At 37.1% G+C, this 21,330-nt stretch overlaps 1 protein-coding gene across 2 annotated transcripts in view; it reads right to left on the reverse strand.

Annotated features, from left to right (window-relative positions):
• The window catches only part of DPH6 (diphthamine biosynthesis 6), a 224,428-nt gene extending 212,001 nt beyond the window's left edge, over positions 1-12,427 (reverse strand). For both annotated transcript variants that reach the window (XM_025165624.2, XM_025165623.2), the window contains exons 1-3: positions 12,286-12,427; positions 8,621-8,715; positions 5,109-5,302 (exon numbers count right to left, since the gene is read on the reverse strand). In XM_025165624.2, coding sequence (XP_025021392.1) covers positions 5,109-5,302; positions 8,621-8,715; positions 12,286-12,308 — 312 coding nt within the window. In that variant the 5' untranslated portion in view covers positions 12,309-12,427. The remainder of the gene's footprint in view (positions 1-5,108; positions 5,303-8,620; positions 8,716-12,285) is intronic.
• Between the last annotated feature and the right edge of the window lie 8,903 nt (positions 12,428-21,330).

Genomic DNA, 21,330 nt, shown 5'->3' on the forward strand with positions numbered 1-21,330 from the left:
GAAAAGTGGAAGGAAATTTAAAGTGCACAAAACTCAGGCATGTATTTTCTTCTAACTATATGCTCAGTATCTATAATATACGCAAATTGTGAGGATGTGCATTGCCTCAGTACACTATCTCAGTGCCATTTAACTGAGGGCCAAACATGCTTTTGAATTTTGTTATTCCTAGCGTTTGTCCCACTTGGTTGCAGGGTCACCTTGTTCTGCACTGTGCTTCAGTTCACAGAGTAAAGATATCACGGCAAGATATGATGACAAGTTTAGTTTTTCATCTGGATTGTCACAGAGCCTAATACTGATTCGGGCTGAGAGAAAGTGAAGGGCCCAAAGTAACCCAGCTGTCTTCCATGCCTCAAGTCCCCTGCTCCTAGTCTCAAACCCTAACCATTACACCACACTGTCTCTGTTCTTAAATATGGCAGGCAGGCAGCCAGGCAAGCACAAACAAACTAAATCAGGAACCTAGTGTGAGGAGATAAGTATTTTATTCCTTTGCCATTAGCTAGATGTCCCATACCTCCTATGAATGTCCATATACGTTTGTCTAAAGCTCCCATTCTTCCTCCAGCTCGATCCCCAAGCAAATGAGAGTAGGTAAGAGTTTTTGCAGTTGGGCTACTCAACATCTGGAAACCTTTCCCAAATAATCTCATCCACCACCACCTTTACTGTATTTTTCACCACCAAGTAAAAATCCTAGACATTTCAGTATGTTTTACAACAGAGTTTAGTATTTTATGGCTTTGGAGAATTTACTGACTTTACAGATGCTGTTTCTGGCTTTTATTATTGTTATTGTGCCTAAAATAGTTCTACTCCACGCTGGAACTTTTAGTGAACACTGATTTAGACTTTATTTAAATAAATTACTGTTTTAAACTTTGCAAAGTTCTTTTAACAAATGAAAAAAAAAATCAACTGGCAAGATGCCTTATTCTGATTTACAGCCAGATTTTCTTTAGTAACTTCTCATATCTGATTATTATATGCAGGACAAGAATAGTATAAGTCAAAAGGACTACTCTTGGTACTTTATAAGAATTCAAAGACAGAAACAACCTTGTTTCAGCTCCTGCTAAATGTCTAAAAGAATTAGACATTTCAAGCTACAATAATTGCAAAATTATGACACACTGCAATAATTATTTCCCAGATTTGAATACACCAAGAAATTATTGCTTCAGCCTGATTTCTGCAATTTGTTGGTATCTTCCAGATGTGTATAACATCACTTCTCATAATTCCTAGCCAGCAGAGCCAAAACTAACTCAGATCAGTGCACCGAAGAAAAGAGGAGCAAGTTTAGCACTTGTTTCTACCTTGCTAGCAAGCCAAAAAAACATCCTCAGCAAGAAGTTTTTATAAAAATTATCAAAGCATTGCTATTTTAAAACACTACATTACCTTTTCTTTTAATTAAACCTTTGAAGTAACCTATGTTAGTAGCTTAATGTTGTATTACTATTAATAAAGATACTTATGCTTCATTCCAACATGGGAAAAACACATGGAGGATACCTGTGTGACTAAACACTTGGAGGAAAAGCCTAATGACTAACAGTGAAACTAACTGAAAAAGTTTGTACATCACTGTATATCATAATATGGTTTTGTTTGGCAATGATGTAGTGTGAATGTATGGGTTAACAGATGTGAACCCAGCCAACTGTGTATTGTTTAGCAAACTGTGGTTAAAAAACATCATTTTGCACAATGTGTGAACCCAGCAATTGTGTCAGATGGCTGAGCTTCATTAAAGGTTTTTAACCAAATGCTGGAAGGCTATTTCTCAGAGAACAGTGCAGGAGGCCATTTTAATATACTATACTCACATCTAGGTCATCAATTCTTAAGTGCAAGTAGCTGCCTGTGACAAAAACAAGGATCAAGGCCTTTCTTTCTTTTTTTCTTTCCCTAACAAATTAAAAATCCCAAACTCTTATTCTTGTTCTTATAAAGTACCCAATAATGTATTGATGTATGCAAGGTTTCGAGTGCAATTTTAGAAGTGCTTTAAATGAATTCATTTGTGAAAGCATGGTTATTGAATGTCTTTCATAAATGCAATTGATTCCATATATTTATAACTTGAATTTTATTCCAGTGAAATTAATATCTACTTAGAAAAAACACCTCACTTATTTAGTCCAAGACAACTTGATAACATCTCTTTCAACTATAGTTATAAATATCATGCACAAACTTCCAAAGCAGAAGTTGTCAAGATTTAACATTAGCATTAATTTATGTCATAACTGACTGTTATTCTCCAGATAATAGCAACGTATTCAGTCCTTGCTGTCTGGAAGAAAATGAAAAGAAATTTCGTCCTACTATTAATCATTTAATTTAATTGATCAATAATACATTTCCTTTCCTCCCCTTATTACTTCATCCTAAAATCATCTTCTGGCATGGAAAAAGTTAGAACAATTCACTAAGAACCACATTGTATATTATAGCCAAGTCCAATGGTACTGCAAATTTTTAAACCCTAACCTTTAAATAATAAACCAGCACCACTGCATTAAGTCAATGACAAGCAAACTTTTCAGGAGAGGGCTGACACTATAACGGCACTGGGGCCAATTTCAAATAAAATACTTCTTAAAAGCTAAAATCATGCAGGTCTTCATTCCACAAGCACGGAGATTCTGCAAGATTTCAGGGTTGGGGGGTTAATTTACTTACTTTTGGATTCTGTCACACCATTAAAAGTAGGTGACTTGATGTCCTATCTGGTGCCAACTCCTGTCTCATTATTATTGCAACTTCCCAATCCCTTTGGTAATGAAAAGTCTAAGCTATTCTCCATCAAGAATCTTAAAATACAATGTTTTCAAAGAGGACTGAAAGTTGCATCCTTCTAGCCACAGTTTCCAGAGCTTTTACATTCAGGTAAAATCTTTCTACACCGTCTCCCTGAGTGACAGAAACAATTTTTTTCTCTTATGCATAGAAACTGCCTTACAACAATGTTTCACTATTGTTCGATGTGAGCTGATAAGAACACACCCACCTCTTGCATATTACATAAAAATGTATTAACTTTTTTTCCCATGAAGTTTCTCCATTACTTATCTGCCTATTAAGGGCCCCCTGGTAAATTCCAAGGTAAGTAATTACCTGGAACAATTTTGAAACCATTGCCTTAGAGCAAAGCAAACTTGTTCTCAATGTAGTACTAATTGAAAGCTCTTTTTCAGAACTTCCATGGAACCAACAGCATTAAGGCCAGTACATCTATACTTATTATGCATTTTGCTGCTGTTTTTGTTTTGCAAACAGAAATTGTACACTTAATTTAGCAAGCAGCCATGAAAGTCATTCAGAATAAACAGGGAGAAAATAAAGATGCCCAAGCTTGTTCCATCTATGAGTTTGCTTCCACTGCACATATAAGGTACCACCTAGCACAAAGCCTTTTGTTTTATGTGTAACGTTTACCTACTGCCTCATTACCGCAGAAGGTTAAATGCCTGTACCGCATTCACAGGGTGCTCACAACTTCCAACACATTATCTCAGTCAGTCCCCTACAGTAATTACGTGTGATGACAGAGCTAACAGTTCTGCACCAAACCAGAAGGAAACAAAAAATCATCCATGAGCATAAGCTATAGCCACAGGTATCCAGGTCAGAAAAGTTTAAATCTGGAGTGAACAACCTTTGGGTGGCCTCATTTTTCCACCTAGATTTCTGTTCAAAGTTATGGTCCATTTCCTTCAATCAGTGTGCATGCTAAAAATATTCCGCTGAGACCCATAACTGATCTCTCTGTAGTTGGGTGCAGGTTAAACACACCATTGTTCTAAAAAGGAAATCCAAGTTTAGAAACAACATAAGGATTATTATATTCTGAGTGATTGTTGAAAATCTTCTAAGTATAATTTCTCTAATAGAACAACAACAATAAGCATCCTATTTGAAATTCATCAGCCAACCTTCAGACCAATAGTCACTATTGTCTCAACTATTCCAGGAGGTATAGTTTTATGAGAAATCAGCCATAAATACAGAATCTCAAAATCTAAGCAATATAAACATAAAACAATCTGTTTTATATAGACAACAGTAACACTTATCAAGCTTCCTGGTTTGAATAATGATTATGATTATGAACTACTTCTTTAAGATGGTAAAGAGATATAATATTACACATTTTGTTCCATTTTTATCAGCATTTTCATGTTGTTAAAAATCTATGTAGCTGGTACAGAATAGTTATGTCCAGTCAACTGCATCAGTCCAACAATTTGTTATACACAGGGAAGCTTGGATGCTTAAATGGAATATTCTATTTATACTGAATCCCTAAATCAATTCGGAAAGAGCCAAATGGAAGAAACTAACATGTGTAGAGAGACATTCTTTCTAATTAAGAAAGAGGGAATAACATTCTTTTCAGAATTCTTAGAAGATACTGGATCTTTGAATTACAATAGCTCATTCTGCATGCAATACTAAATGATAATTTAAAGCTTCTTGACTTATCCTCCCAACCATACTACCAAAGGGGAGCATGATACCAAGTGATTCACTACTGCTCATTCTCATACCAATAAACCATGGTTTACATTGTAGCAACCAAATCAGTTATGTCTTCTTGCTTTCTAAAAATGCTATCCTGGTAATTCAGTATATCATCAATAACAAAACTCCAATCTGTGATGATGCTCCAAGTAAATAACACAATATAAATAATGAATTCTGTCCTCTTTGATTTTCCTTTAAAATTCACGGGCTTGTAACACAGAAAATACTGTAAGTACACAAACAAAAGATACAAAACATAAATTGGGAACAAAAAAAAAGAATATAAACAGTATAAAACCTGGAAGATATTGAATCACCATACCATTCAAATGTATTTCTTAGCATAAATCAGTTTTTACAGCTATAATAGGATCTTTAACCTGAAGCAGGAAGCAACAATAAAGTCCAGAATAAGCTATAAATTAAGGCCACTTCTTCCAAGTTTATTCTCTATGGGAAAAGGATATACAGCAAAAATATGGATGAGTACAAGAGAATAGGCGACTATAGGCTTGAGGTCTACAGCTTTAATCCTTACATTTAAGAGATGAAATTGCCATATAAAATACCTTGACAAGTTTTAGAAGCTGATAAAGATCTTCAACCTCATCACCCTCACATTTTGTGTAGGTGCTGCCTGTGTTAACGCTGGTACCCTTAATCGTGTGACGATAAAGAGGCAAACCCATTGCTTCAGCATATAATTCTACAGCATGATGACCCACTGTTTGATACATGTAACTGTCCAGTTCATCGATTCCTTCTGAAAGGCAAACAAGGCATTACTATATTATCAAATGCACACAGTCAAGAACATTACAGGTAGTCCTCGAGTTACAACCATTCATTCAGCGACCATTCAAAGTTATGATGGTGCTGAAAAAGTGGACTTATGACTGGTCCCTGAAGTTACAGTCATTGCAGTGCCCCCACGGTCATGTGATCGCAATCTGGGTGCTTGGTAACTTGTTTGCACAAGTGGTTGCCAAGCACCCCACAATCACGTGATCACCATTTGCAGCCTTCCCTGCCGGATTGCCACAAGCAAAGTCAATGAAGAAGCCAGCAGGGGAGGTTGCAAAATGCTCAAGTAAGTCTCCCCCACCCACCGCTTTATCCCTTTCGCTGGCACCCATGCACTGCGTCCTCCTTCCATTTTTGCTTGCTCACATACATCATGCCCTACTTCCCTCCTTTGCTCACTCACACGCACCAGCACCCTCCTGCCCCATTCGCTCGCTTGCATGTGTGCACTGCACCCTCCTTTTCTCACTCACTCACATGCACCAGCACCCTCCTTCCCCTTTGCTTGCTCATATGCATTGTGCTCCCTTCGCACTGCACTGCAGCTCTGGGGCTTTGCAGAAGGAAGGTTTTGCAGGAGGAAGAGGAGGAACTGCTAGCAGCTTCCAATGTGAGCTGCAGAGTGTGTGCCGGAAGCACGCCTGGAGAGTCCTTCAGCACCCAGAAGCGCCCCTGGAGTGCTCCTTCAACATTGGAATTGCCCCAGAGAGTCCTTGGGAGGATGGAGGGGTGCAGTGCATGTGTGCGTGCAAGCGGAAGTTGCAGTGTATGCAAGCAAATGGGAAAGGAGACCACTGGTGCATGCAAGTGAGCGAAGGGGGAAGGAGGGCACGGCATGCGAAGGAGGGTGTGGTACATGTGAGTGAACGAAGGAGGGTGCAGTGTGTGTGAGTGATGAAGGGGGAAGGAGGGTGCTGGTGTGTGTGAGTGAGTGGAGGGAAGAAGGGCACAGTGCATGTGTGCAAGTGAGCAAAGGGGGAAGAAGGGCAAGGGTGAGCGAGCAAGTAAGCAAAGAGGAAAGGAGGCCAAGAAGCCCCTAAACCATAGCATGGCAAGCAGCCCCAGAGCCACGTAGTTCTGGGGCTGCTTGCCGCCCCACAAGGCAGGGTGCAGGGCAGCCAAAAGGGCAGAGATGGTGGGGAGATAGGCAGGTGGGGGGAGTTGGAGGCAGTCCCTTACCTTACTGAGGCTCCAGACTGGGAGGGGCCAAGCCCAGAATGGCTTGGATTGGGGTTGGTCCTTGGCTAACAACCAGTGGAATTCGTTTAACAACAGCACTGGGGAGTGCTGGGATTGTTGTCGCTAAGCGAAGTGGTCACATGTCCCGCTTTATGACCACATCACTTAGCAATGGAAATTCCAGTCCCAACTGTGGTCATAAGTTGAGGACTACCTATATCCCAATACATTTAAACCTCCATTTACAGCACTTCAAAACAATAAAAATAAAGAGAGCAAAAAATAACATCTCTTTTATCCCCAATTTCATTTCAATTACTCCCAAACGCAAAATACAGAATAATGCTGAAAACATCCCAAATATCTTAAAAACTAATAAACTTTATCAAATACACTTACTGCTTCCCTGGGCATGGAGATTATTTTTAACAAGCATCAAACAAAAATTCAGTCTCATGTAACGAGTTTGCCCAGGATATCATCATTCATTCATTTCTTCCTTCCTTCCTTCTAGAAAATCATTGGCCTTTTTAAAAGTCATAATGGTGTATGTGCAGAAACACTCATAAGGTTAAAAAAATATTGTAATAAAAAATCCTAGAGGTTAGCAGTCTCTGCCTCCTGCTGCCCTCATCCACTGAGCAGGACTCCCTGCCACAAAGGCCTTCAGAACCAAAGCCTGTGATAAAGACCAGCAAGTTATCACTTGCACTACAGCTGGCCATAATAAGAATCATGAAACACTAAGAACTGCCCTTGAAGTTTTATTCCTCTTTGCCATGCCTTCTTGGTTGTAAGCTAAAAGCTAGCAACTATCATTTCTATTATTCTGAAAGCCTTTTTCTGATTCCTTATGGCTGAAAGATATAAATGGTTTTAAGATTTAAATAATACTAAATAAACGAACTATTATAACAAGTAATCATGAGGCACATCCTAAACTGGGAGAAGACAACCTTGTGGTACTTTATAAACTATGGATTGGAATGAGTTTCCTTTGCACTACCACTAGTCCAACAACTGTATTCAGCCCACTTTAGACTTTTGGTGATAGAGGGTAGAAGATTAAGGAGAAAGAGGATAATCAATAAAGTTTTCAACAGAGGGAAGGACCCTTTGCATCCACAGTAAAATTACCATGGATCCAAGCCACTAAACATAAATGTTAATATTTCCATTTAATTAACCACATTCTTCATCTCTTCTCTGTGTGTAAATCTCAGTATCTGCAATACATTTTGGTAAGAGCTAAATGCTTCTCTGCATAAACATGTATAGATATACTTTACCAGTCTAAATATTATGATTAGATTTACAGCCCATCTCAAGGAGCTGGCCCAAAGTCACCCAGCCAGCTTTCATGTCCAAGGGAGGACTAGAACTCACAGTCTCCCAGTTTCTAATCTAGCACCTTAACTGTTACACAAAACTGGTTCTAAATTGTTAAAAATGTATTATCAGTTTGGAGGGATACATTCAGGTCTTACAAACTTAATCAAGTTGCCTGAAGTGGAAGCACAAAATAATCTTAAACAATTGCAATGTATGCTGACTTTTATTTCAAAAGATCAGAAAAAAATACCCTCTAAGTGAACTCCTAATTTAATATTTATGTAATTTACTGCAACTTTCAATGCAGTAATAAATCAAAGTTTATGACATCTCATGCACAATAACCCTTAAAATAATCATGTAGCCTTAAATGGCAACACTGAATGTTTCTGGTGAAGATTAATGTTTAAAACAAACGTAACACACAGGACCGCAATACATTATCCCAGCTTATTATCTTCTATAAACAACTTAGTGGGGAACATGAATGTTACCCAGAGCAAATCTTTCCACAAAAACCTTACCTTTTCACCTCAAAGTAAGTTCTGTGTACACATACTCCCAAGCAAATGTAGAATTTGAAATACTTTTTACAGTAGGTAGTTATGAGCTACATAGACATAATCTGACTTACTATAAAGTAATTTCCTGTGCTCCTATGAAACACTCCTAGCAAGTCCATTTTTGTTTGACAAATAAAATGATAAAATATTGGCTCTAGATGGAGAGTTCGGAGGCTGTTATATGGGAAATGGGGAATCCTTACCTTTGTTCTCAGTAGGCCTTAAATTGGCCAAGGCAACAATCTGATGGCCGGCAGCAAGACAACACATCATATTGTAAGTGCTGTCTTTTCCACCACTAGAAGGGAAAAAAAGGCTGTATTATTTGATAATTAAACTTTTCAGAAAGAACTCTCTTGAAATAATATTTACATTTACCTTAAAATGGCAATGAAACTGTTTACACGTCAAAAAAATCAGTGTTTTTCAATATCTGAAATATCAGTATGTTTTTAGTTTTTTTTTTCAGTTGAGTCACTATGTTTATGCATGTTTTTTAGTTGGGTCACCTATACCTTAAATTCAAATCAATTAGGTAACTGATACTTGGAGCCGTAGCTTCATTTTCTTTAATCTCACCAAAGGTTTCTTATCTACATCATTATTTTTCACATATAAGTGGGAAATGAAAGTATTGTTTGCACAAGAAAGTACCACGGGACAATGTCTTAAAGAACAACTTCTGACTTTCTAATACTCTTATCTAGGCCAAATCAGGATGCTTTCATAACTGTCTTAGCCTGCAGAACAAATTTTACATCTACCTAGCACAATGTGATATGAGGCTGGCAATTGCTAGTGTTAACAAACAATATACTACAATATGTAAGATTAGGTGTGGTAAAGAGTGAAATTCATTTTATAATCTTGATCTGTATTAAAAAATGCAGCACCATTCTGCTTGAATGCAAATATTAAAAACAGATGCACAGCAAGAAAAAAATTTCCACAACTAAAGCATCAAGCTTTAAAAGAGTTATTGTTAAACCTTCAATGTCAGTGACTTTTCACAGGCTCAAATTTAAATGCAAATTAATGTTGTGTGGGCGCAAGACAGCCATCAGAAGCAATTTAGCTACCAAGGATATCAGACAGAATGAAAGGCACTATATTCCAGAGTATTTGTGATGCACAAACGTTCGATTCTTCACAATTTTCCTCATTTTGAAAAATGCTCAAATTGCTAGTACTTCTCAGAGCACAATATGACTGCCCTTTAAAAAAAAGTAAGCACACCTAAACTTGAAAAGTAAAACAAGGAAACTATACAGTTATAACTAAATTATTTTTGTCCCACTAAATTCTATAGAATACGCCAGATTAACCAACATACAGCAACTCAGAGAGTTGTGAACAGAACTCTACATTAATCCAAATGTAACATTGGATAAATAATTTGTTACATTTGAGGTAGTACCAGCAGGCTTAAATAAAATGATATTCTGTTACTATCTTCTATTGTACACTGTCCACATATATCTCAAATGTCTCCAAAGGGTCCCCGAAATCCAAAGCGTATTTGCAGAGGAGACAGATGCAGAGTATATGAAGGTATCTGTGCAGTTGGTGGATGCCATTCCATCAATAAAGAGATGCCACCGGACATCACTGAGTGCATCTAGGGAAGATACCATAGGTTGAACTATTCCTATTCACGTTTTTGGAGGACAGCCTTCCTCAGCTCTCAAGGAGATTAGACACAGAGACAAACTAGTATCTATTAACCACCATTAGCCAGTCCCAGACTAAAGCTAGGCAGTAAAAAAGGATATTTGCCACCCCATTCCACAGTGTGGTTGTCTTCGGTGTCAAAAGGATTGCCCTAACATTCTAATACCTTCTTGGAAAGAGTGTGATCAGTCCATCTACATACTAAAACCCATTTGCCCAATAAATGCATAGAACATTTTCAAAAGAGGGGGGAGAGGGAAACCTCTTCAAGACAGGAGTACAACCCAAACTTTGCTCAGTCCAGAAACCCTAACTATAATAAGCTTTACTTGTCCCAATTTTATTTATTTAACATAATTCAGAACATAACTAACTGGGTAATTAAACATTACTTTCTAAGGAGCAGAGTGACTTCAAGAAATAATATTCTTTGCATCTTAAAAAACCTATAGTCCTTCCAAAGATCCATTGTCCGTAGAATACTTCAATGACCTAGTAATTGGCCATGTGCTTGGGGTTTGTTATTGCAAATGATTTGTTGTTTGTATGTAATTACATATTACTTAGAAGAACTGTCATTTAGATTACAGCTCTGAGCTTGATACCAGACATTAAGATACCTATGGAGAAATTCAACAAGTGGAAAGAAGACATATAAAATAAAATTGCTAGTAAAAATCTTAATACTAATTGATTGGTCTGCAAACTACAAAACAGACCTTGCAATAGGATATGCCAAGTAACGCCCACACACTTTTATCAATCTCTTTTTTTTAATTATTATATTATTAATAGAATAATTTGGAAAGAAAGTCACAATAATTTGGAAGGTAAGTCACAATCACATTTACAAGTGGCCATTCCATTCAACCCATAAATGCGTGCAAGCCACACAAAACTGTTCTTTAATTGCCAACTGGTGGAGCCACCCCATCAAAACTGTAGCAAAGGGAGATGGGAAATGCTAAAAAATACCTAGTTCTAGCGAGCTGTCCTCCCATAAGATTATTTATTTGAGCAGGCTGTTTTGAGAGTTATTTAATCTCAAGAATGGTTGCTGAACTTATAATGGCATTTTCCTTTTAATATAATTCATCATTAACCTTTGCCTATGATTCACTACAGTCTTTAGAGAATAGACTTCCAAATGATTTGTAGCAATTCAAAACATTTTCAAACTCTATATTGTTTAACTACAGCAAATCAAATCTAATTGTGCTTCCAAAGTGGAAAATGTTTAAAATTAAGAATACAGTATTTCTATTACCAAAATAATTTAGTATGTGCCAAGCACGTATGTTAAGACTCCCTGTTCTTTAATTATAAGCCTATGTTCATATCACATACTGAACCACAAACTAGCCAGCTACATTTTAGCCTGGAATGTTGAGCAAACTCAACCCATGCAGTTAGTTCATGGCTGAATATGTCATGCAGTTTATTGGACTAACTGAATATGCCATGTTTAAATTCACCAAGGAATGCACCATGTAAATGTAACTTGAGTATACGACTCTTGAGTACCATCCCAGATATTATTCTGAAGAGTTTATTTCAGTTTAGACCTAACAGTACTACTGTAGTATACCAAATAGCTATCAACAGAGAACTGTTATGAACAGATACTCATAAAAAGAAGAATCTTAAGACCTCCAAAAGGTCACCATGCAGGCATTCCCTATACATATACCCTGAAGTTGTAGTCCAAGAGTAGGACAAATAGTGCCTTTTAAATGTTTGGTTGTAGTACAACTCGTACTTTGCAATGCTTCCCAAGTGTGATGGGACTGGATATCCATAACTTCAGAAGAGTACTTTATCCTAGATTAAAAGGCAAGCAAAACCAAGCCTGGATTTCGCTGACTACACGAGAAAGAAAGAAAGAAAGAAAGAAAGAAAGAAAGAAAGAAAGAAAGAAAGAAAGAAAGAAAGAAAGAAAGAAAAAGAAAGAAAAAGAAAGAAAAAGAAAGAAAGAAAGAAAGAAAGAAAGAAAGAAAGAAAGAAAGAAAGAAAGAAAGAAAGAAAGAAAGAAAGAAAGAAAGAAAGAAAGAAAGAAAGAAAGAAAGAATAATCGTGAGCTGTCTGCCAGTTGCATCGTTTGCTCCCATCGTAAGGGAGTCCAGCACTTCGTACAAATCGTGAACTGCAAATATTATTCCGCTCAGGACAGCTTCCCAGCGCCAAGGAATTATTTTACCTGATTAAAGCCACTACTTTCATCCTGGATAGGTGGAGAGAAACAATCAGAAAAAGCCCAGGCTAAGCCAGAACCATCAGCCACGCGCACCTATAACCACTCCAACCCACGTGCGCCTCTGCGGCTGATGCTGTTTGAGGTTCCTTCCTTTCCCAGAAAGTCCCACCTCTGGAGTCTGTCTCCGAAAGTGCCTGAACGACAAACGGCAGCCTGACTAAAAAGCTAGCGCGGCATCAGCACTGTGCTTTCTGCCGAAGGCTTGTTCGTCGAAATCCTTGGATCACGAACGCGGATGCAAAATGCGGAGTGAGTTTAACAGCGCTTTAGGGGGTGGAAAAAGAGATAAAATATAGGCATCATGTTAGATAGCTAGGAAATGGCAATACGGGGGCTTTGCGTTGAGGGCAAAGCTGAATGTTAGTGTAGGTATTTGTTGTTTAGTTAGTTCCTGGATTAAAGTAGGCTTGCGCTATAAAACTTCAGAAGTGTGTTTTACTTCTTTTTCCAGTGTATTTAATACATTTTAATTTGTGAAAGACTTTATTCTGTAAAATTGCCTTTAATGCTAAGCCAGGGCCCGGATTCAGAGAGGGCTTATGGTTTTTTCCCCCCTGTGATCGTTGAATGGCCAGTCTGCGGACGCGGGTCGGAGAACATTAAAATCAGAGTTAGTTGGAATACTAGTACCTCTCCTCTTTTTTATTATTAACAAACCAGTGAGAAGTTGCATTGGAATTGCATAAAAGGACTTGGAACTCTGTATTTCTGTTACCAACAGGGTAATTCAGAACTGCACCAAATGGGTGTGGAAGAAAATCCAGGAGAAGAAAGGTCGAAAATGGACTGGAAGCAACTCGAAACTGCAGAGAAAGACCATTCAGAATGAAATCCTCCAACGCATTGCTATGCGAGAGGCAGTCGGGCAGGCGCCACATGGGGCTGACTGTTCTATTTTAAGTCCCCTCCTTTTCCTTCTAATCAAGTGACCCAGCTCAGATTATCCTACTTACACATGATGGAGGGTGGACAGTCTCTCCTATTCAAGCCAGAGTTCTCACTCGAGGCACAAGTGACCTAGCTCAAAGTATACTACTTCAGACACATTACGCGAAGACCCAGCTCTCTGGAGAAAGCTCTAAAGCTGGGAAAGGTGGAACGAAAGAGAAAAGGTCGACCAGCAGCAAGGTGGATAAACTCAGGTACAACGGCAATGAGTGCACATTGGAAGGCCTGAAAGGCCACTTTAGGAACAGATCGTCACACAGAAAATCTATCTGTGGTTGTGAAGAGTTGACAACAACTTGGTGGCCTGTAATCAATCATTCAGTATGTCCTATGGTATACTATACACAGAGATACAACAAGGGGAGATCAGCAACCTACCCATGGCACAGCACATGCGCCTGTGCTAATTAAAAGCGCTCTCTCTCACTCTCTCTCTCTCTCTCTTTCACACACACACACAGACATTTCAGCCCCACTAGGTAGGCCAGACCAGGAAATCAACTCCACGGGAAGACTAAGACTATTTTGGGGGGGATTGGCTATAATAACAGAATCCTGCAAGGCTGATTGTACTGTACCTCCTCCCCTTCTTATACAGGTAGTCCCCAGTTTAAAAACATTCCCAAGGTCTATTCTTAAGTGGAATTTGTATGTAAGTCCAGAGTTGCTTTTTAACGAGATGGGCGGTGACAAATTGGATATATAAAATAAAATAAAATAAATAAATAAATAAAGCCAGAACAGTATTATAGTATGCTGTATAAGTAGTGTTGTGCAATGAACTCAAACCATTGTGTATTTAATTCAAATCATTGTATATTTAACTCAAATGTTGCTACAATAGGCTCCATTCTTAAGTATGGGTCATCTGTAACTCGGGAGTTCTTAACCCAGGGGATTACCTGTACTCCAGTGAATCAAGTCGCTTCCAAATATCTTATTTTGCTGGACTTAAAGATATTTCAGCCCCTTTTGCCTAGATAATGGTTCCTGCATATCTCCGACAAGGTCATCTTACTTATTCTCTATAGGACAACACATATGAACCTGGTCTGAGTAGACACATACACAAAAGCAACACAGATGCATCTACCTTGATTAGACACATACAAGAAATGTGTATCTACATACCACAATTAGTTCCTGGGGAGAAAACGCATATACACATATACCATAACTCATTACTTTGGTACATAGAAGAAAATACAGATGCCTCTATGGCCCCTGCCATAGAGGTTAGAAAAAATTCCAAGAGTCATACTCTCTACACTTTCCCTACCTTGTTTTTAATAAATTAATCCTATGTAAAAGCACTGAAATCTAAAAATATATGTTTGGATTAAATCCCACAATGCATTATTTTTATTGCTGATGGTATTCTAGGGACAGTTCCCATTTATCAATCATCTCGAATCTGAGGTTTGCTAATGTTGGATCATATCTTTGATTATTCCTAATGCAGGTGGCAGAGATCAGGCTGGAGAAGGCTTGCCATATCTATTTACACAAGCATTTTCTGAAAGTATAGGGATAGAAGCTTTGCTATAATTTCTAATTAGTACTGCAATGTTAAAAATGATGTGCTACTAGGGGCATCTGCATGGAGAGTCAAAAATGTAAAAATGGCAACTGCTCAATTTAACATCCCATTTACCTTTTTATTTGTTCCCTCCTCTCCCCCCAACACCACTGGGTGCTATCGTTGTAAACAATGGTAGAAAAAATCATTTATATCAGAAAACCAGGTAGGGAATGCTGCTTGTATTTTACACTTTCTAATCTGAATTGGCTTCTCTAAAAAAAAATATGTTAGAATTACTCTATAAGGAGGAAGATAATTGTTTAATGGTCCAAGATACTTCACTGTCAGATCAGATCCAGTATAGGATGGCATGTAAGATTCTTACTGGGGAAACATGTTCAAATCCTACTCTGCTGTTAAGCTCACACTGGTTGTGTTGACACTTAATGTAGTTTATTTGGCAGTCCATGAATAAAACATGATTTATTTTAGCACAGTAAGCCAAAGTTTGAAACAGTGTTTTAATTTTGGCTTACTGACTGCTGCTGTGGCTTCACATGATATGCAGATGGGAATACATGATATATTTGTAATTATTGCTTTGTAGTAGCTTTCAGATATTATTTGAATATCCGTATAAGAACAGTGGCGTTGTGGCATTGACTTTTTCAGCCTACACATATTCCTTATAATGTGCTAAAAAAATGCTGCATATCTCGATATGTAAAGTGGTGTTTTTTTTAATTGCATACCCAAAATAGAGTAGTTGATAAATATTGCAACTCCTCTCCCTTGTTTCATTTTACGGGGTATTTACTCTAAAAGGAGCTAATAACTGTGTAGGAAAATGTAATCTAAAAGTACACACTTACTGGGCAGAATATGTTCCAGATAAGTGAGTATAGGATTGTGTGCATTTATTTAATTAAATTAACATGTGAATCCAACAAATAAACAGGAGAGAAACAATATAATACGTATTAAAATATTTTTCCAGCACTTCTGAGATAAAAATCTAGATTACTTGAGAGAAGAACAATGACTATTCCTTCTAGAATGATTTGGAAGGCAAACCTTCTAGATCATTCTAGAAGTGAAACATCACACCTGACAAGGCATTCTTCTTTTGTAGCCACCTAGCTGATGGTATTAGTCAAAAGCACTCAAAACATGGCCTCCAAAGATCACCAAAATGTCTAGACAGGTGCATAATGAGACATTCCTTTAGAACAGTATTTCTCAGCCTTGGAACTACCAATTGTATAGACTTCAACTTCCAGAATGTTGCAACCACCATCCATTTCTGAGAATTCTGAGAGTAGAAATCCATCTGTCTAAAAGTTGCCAAGGTTGCCTCAATTCATTTTGGGTTGTAATTTTATTAGTGGAATATGACTTTTACCAGAGATTACACTGGGTCCTTAGTGCAACAAACCTATATTCAGATCATAGTACTTGAATAGAAAATGATCTTCTAGTTTCTCTCTTTCCCTCTCTATGTATGTATGTATATGTATACTTTTAAAAATAACAAATATTCAGGATTTTTCTCATCATTCTTAGGACTCCTGCAAATAAAGTAAATGATCCAAACTGAATTACTTGTGCTATTGCTATGAAAAGTAGCACTGTAGGTCAGTTTTTAATTAAAGCACTAAGTCCACTGGATATATAGGGTTCAGATATAAAACACTTAGTAAAGTCTACTGGTCTGGGAATAATCACCCAATCAGGAACACCATAAAATAGTAATACTCATTTTTAAAGCACTTAAATGCAAATAGAATAATTATTCAAGTGAAGTCATTCAATTATTTGGGAACATGCATGAATGGTTCAGATTTGACATAGTAGAGATCTAACAACACAGGTATAGTTCTGTTCATAATTGTCTATGTCCAGAGAATAATATTTAACACAACTATAATAGCGTGGGAAGATTATGATGAGAAACTTGTAAGTAAAATACTTGTGACCCACTTTTTGGTTATTCTAAAAAAAGGATTTATGATACAGGTTTGCACAAATATGTTACATTTGTAACATATTCTTCATTACCATCATCATTTTCAACAAACTGAGTGCTGTTTCCTTAGAAGTTGTGCTATTAATATTATTACCCAAAATAGTACCTCATTTAGCCAGCTATTTTCTGTTTTTTAGTTTGGTTACATTCTAATATGCATCTTTTTCAGATTTATTTTTAGCTGTAATGCACTTACCATTTTCAGCCTTTTAATAGCACAGTAGAAACATAAGGCATGAAACTTAGGGTTGATTTACCATTTATCCTTATAAATAGATGTTAAAAAATGTGGCAACAGCAGAATAAATGGAAGGAATAATATAGAAATAATGGGCTAATTCCCATTAAACCAAGGGCTACATCAGCCCTTTTTTCTAGCTCCAGAGTACCCTAAAATTATACTGTAGAAATTCAACAGTAAACCCTGAATTACAATGACAAAATTTCCCATTGATTTTCTGTGGGGAATGAAAGGAAATAAACGCAACAAGCTAGATTTAATGTTCCTATTAATGTTAAAAATACCCCCTGAAATCTCATTAATAAATGTTCCGCTCCTTCCCATTCCAGTAACATTGCTATATTACTGCTGCTTTCACCTGTGGCCCTCCCGGATACATTTTTTAAAAATGCTTTTCAAGCCACAAGAATTTTATTCATCCTTGTCCTAAAACCTAAGTCTGGTATAATAATGGACATACTTATGAGCATGTATGACTAATGAATTGGCTAACTGGGCTGCAGTCAAGCTTAGTAGGTCATTTAAATATGCCCCTGTGGCTTTCTTTGACTAGAAGAAACTATAGCTCCATCCTCCACTTTCTTCTGAGCAGGCATCTGATTATTTGGCTTGTTAGTTTCACCTCTTTAAAAGTGGTAGCAACAGATATGGCAGGCACATTCACCGCTAGGTTTATGCCAGTGTTGTCCAAACTTGGCCACTTTAAGATGAGTGGACTTGCTGGCTAGGGAATTCTGGGAGTTGAAGTCCACTCATCTTAAAGTGGCCAAGTTTGCACAACACTGGTTTATGCCCTCCCAGTAATAATTTAGTATGATAAATGTGGAGTTCATTTTTGCAAGTGCAAAGATGAAACCTCTGTTTATAGATTACTTATCACACTGTCAAAAATCCATTGTCATTTGGATCTCAATGAAAAGATACTTAGGGTGTACTGGAGGGTTAACTAGTTCCTGCTGAATTAGTTTAGAATTCTGTTTCTAATCTGTGCCCTCAGATGTTCAGGGTGAAGACAATTTTAGGATATTCATGGAAGAGCCCAATTCTGCAACTACAGCAAGAATATTGCAGCAAAATTAATACAAGAAAAATATTGTGTGCCACAACAAGGTAAAACTAGATACAGATGAAAATGTTCAGACACTAGAGAGCCAGTTTTTACAAAATAAACCAAAGCAAGGCATGATTTGTTAGAACAGTGTTTGCCACATGAACAGCTGCCCAATGCGAACTACAAGGATGTTATACAAAACTGCATAATTTGCATAATCTGTTTGTTGATGTCATAATGCATGTGATGTCACTTAACTCCTCCTTGTCCCCCTGTGATAACTATAGTGTGTGGTGTTTTCTGCCACAAAGCTCTTGGGTTCTCAGGAAGTTAATTTCTGCTGGTGAGATTGGAGAGTCTAGATCACAATCCAAAGAGTTATGTATGGTTTTGCTAGTCCCCTCTTCCCATAACAATTCCTTATGTTCCCTTCAACATTGTCTCTAAAGATCGAAGAACTATGTTGAGTGAACTTCAATACGGCAAAAGTAACATAGCTAGAATGGGAAGTCTATAGTTTCCACTGAGTACAGGAAAGGTATCATTTAATAATTAAGGAGAGAGGGAACAAAACTTTTATCTGCTATATTGTGGTTTATTGGATGTTGTCTATAGTTTTACTTGATTAGGATACTTGTATGAGAAGCAGTATATCAAATCTTAAAAGTTGTAACTATCACTTAAACTCGCATTTGTTCAAGAGTTACTATGAAAATGAAAAGTGAAAGATACAGATGCTGAATCAACAACAAAGAATCCTGTGGAATCTAGATGAACAAATTAAGCTGTGATTTATGATGTACTTGAGAGAAAGAGAAACATGTACATACATACATATATTGTGGGTATGTTTTGGACAGTCTGATTTCATATGTATATAATAATTAGCTTGTGTATATGTGTATACTAAAAGCCAGAACAAAATTATGAATATTACATTTAGTGTCAAGCTACACAGTGTTTTTGCTAAGTTGAGAACAGCTACTTTCCATGTCTATATTGGGAATAATGATCTCTTCAAGTTTCCAAAATATGGAAAATAATCAACTGCTAGTGAAATAGCTATGTGTACACACCTATAGAGGCAAATTTTTGAGGTAAGCCTAGCTGGAATCCTTCAATGGGGTCCATAGTCATCAGAGAATACATGTATGAGTTGAATGAAGTTCAGTAATGTATCTGTAGACAGATGTTTAAGGTCTAAAAGCACAAGTAAACTTTATTAAGGAAAGTATACGTTATGATAGAATAAGGAAGTATAGTGTTCTTCCTGTAGGAAGCAGACTGAAGGGAAGAGGCTAAGAATATCAGTCTTCCATCAGGTGAAAGCAGAACAGAAACAAAAAGAAATTGTCTGTTGGATGTTATCCCTACTCCTAATACCCCTAGAGGTCAATACCATTTAAAATACCACAATGCTTCTGCAGCTGCATCTCCAACAGTGGAGGCAATTTAAGAATGCCCTCAGAAAACTCACATTAAACTTTCTGGAGGATATACTGTAGATGCTTCAACTTTTAGAAATGGGGTGCTTTCTTCATGTCAAAGCATTTTGTCAAGGACCCCTATAAATGCTTTGTACAGCCTCCATTTGCAGGGAGATGAGCGGGGATAAGTCCATGTATTAATTAATTAATCAAATAAATAAATAAATAAATAAAGTGTATTTTGCCTATACAGACAAGGCAAAGAGAGAAAGACAAGGAGAGAAAAGCAATCATTCATGTTATAGAAAAAAAATTATTTTTGTATAATATGCCAATGCCTTAGCACATGGACTAAACAATTCTAACTTACAGACAGATGGGGAGAGAGTGTGAGGAACTAATGATTGCCAAGCAAGGAAGCAGACGGATTCTGTATGAAAAAGGTAGGGTAAGGACTGCGATAGTGGTAGCTGGTGAAAATTATGGAAATGAAGTAGATGGAAATTTTTAAAAAAGACCATGGGGGGATATAAATATGTGCTGCAAAGAGAGGTGACTAGCTATAGAAAAATATCACTTTGTACATATTATTATCCAGTTTTTCAGTTTCTGTAAAAAGTTTAAATGGACCAGAAAACTTCAAACCTATTAGATACCTCCACAGCGATACTGTACAGAGTCAACACCTTTTCTAAGACACCTTGTAATAAGAAGCCTAAATAAAGGAATAGCCTGTACTGGAAACCCCAATTCTGTAGACATTTGATTTAAAAATAGATTTTCAAATGGCTAAATACCGTACTCATACCGAAAACATACTAAATACATTTTACTCAAAATCTTAGGTTCTAAATTTTCTGCTTTTCTAAATCATTATAGTCATTGCACAAAGCTAATAGCTCCAATGATACACATACTTCCAACCATATCCTGAAGGGGAAATAAATGAGCTGGCACCTAAAGCTTCACCATATGTAGAACCAGGCTTTGGGTTCAGTGGATTTAATAGTGAATAAATATTTAACTCTCTGCATAAAAACAGATTTCCTTGGGTCAACAAACTATCAGATGGCTTAAAGAAACACCAAGCGGACTCTGATCTTAGAAATGGGGTTTAGGTACCAGAATACAGTGGGTATTATGTTATGCAAGGATCACAAGGATAGTTTTAAAGTCAATGCAAACTGTTCTATAAGCAAGAGATATCTGGATCTAAGTTAGAGAATTTAGACAAAGGAGACAAAGGATACTATCTGTTTAGGATGTAATCAACAAACAAAAAATGGCTTTGTCTATTAAAAGTAAATTATAGGAAGGTTCTGGACTAATTGATTGTTCTTCAGTATGTTGAATAAAAGAGACACTGTAAAAGACAAAGGGGTTGGGGAACCTGTGACCCTATAAATATGACTGAACTTCAGCTCCTGAACCACCCTGCCAGTGGGGAGCTATAACTAATTCAAGAACATCTGAAGAACTATAATTCTGAGTTCAAGCTTCTGGTATAACTGGGGTTTTTTTCCTAGAACAAAAATGGATGGTTGAGCCAATAAGTCTGGGCAAATGTAAAACATAATGACAAGTGAGGCAAGAGCTGCCATGTCTGAATTCCCCTGGGAATGGGAAATAGTGAGATCAAAGTGAAATTAAATTTAGAAAGTACAAGCAATGGCAATCATGTTATTAATAGTGACAATTCACAGAAGAATTGTTGCTAATACTTAGTTCAAGTCACTGGTAATAGAACTGAAACTCTTGAAGAATTGTAATTCA

Source organism: Python bivittatus, unplaced genomic scaffold, assembly GCF_059951505.1.
Source record: "Python bivittatus isolate LINGU-HERP-01145 unplaced genomic scaffold, Pbiv_v1 ctg000480_np1212, whole genome shotgun sequence".
NCBI classification, from domain to species: Eukaryota; Metazoa; Chordata; class Lepidosauria; order Squamata; family Pythonidae; genus Python; species Python bivittatus.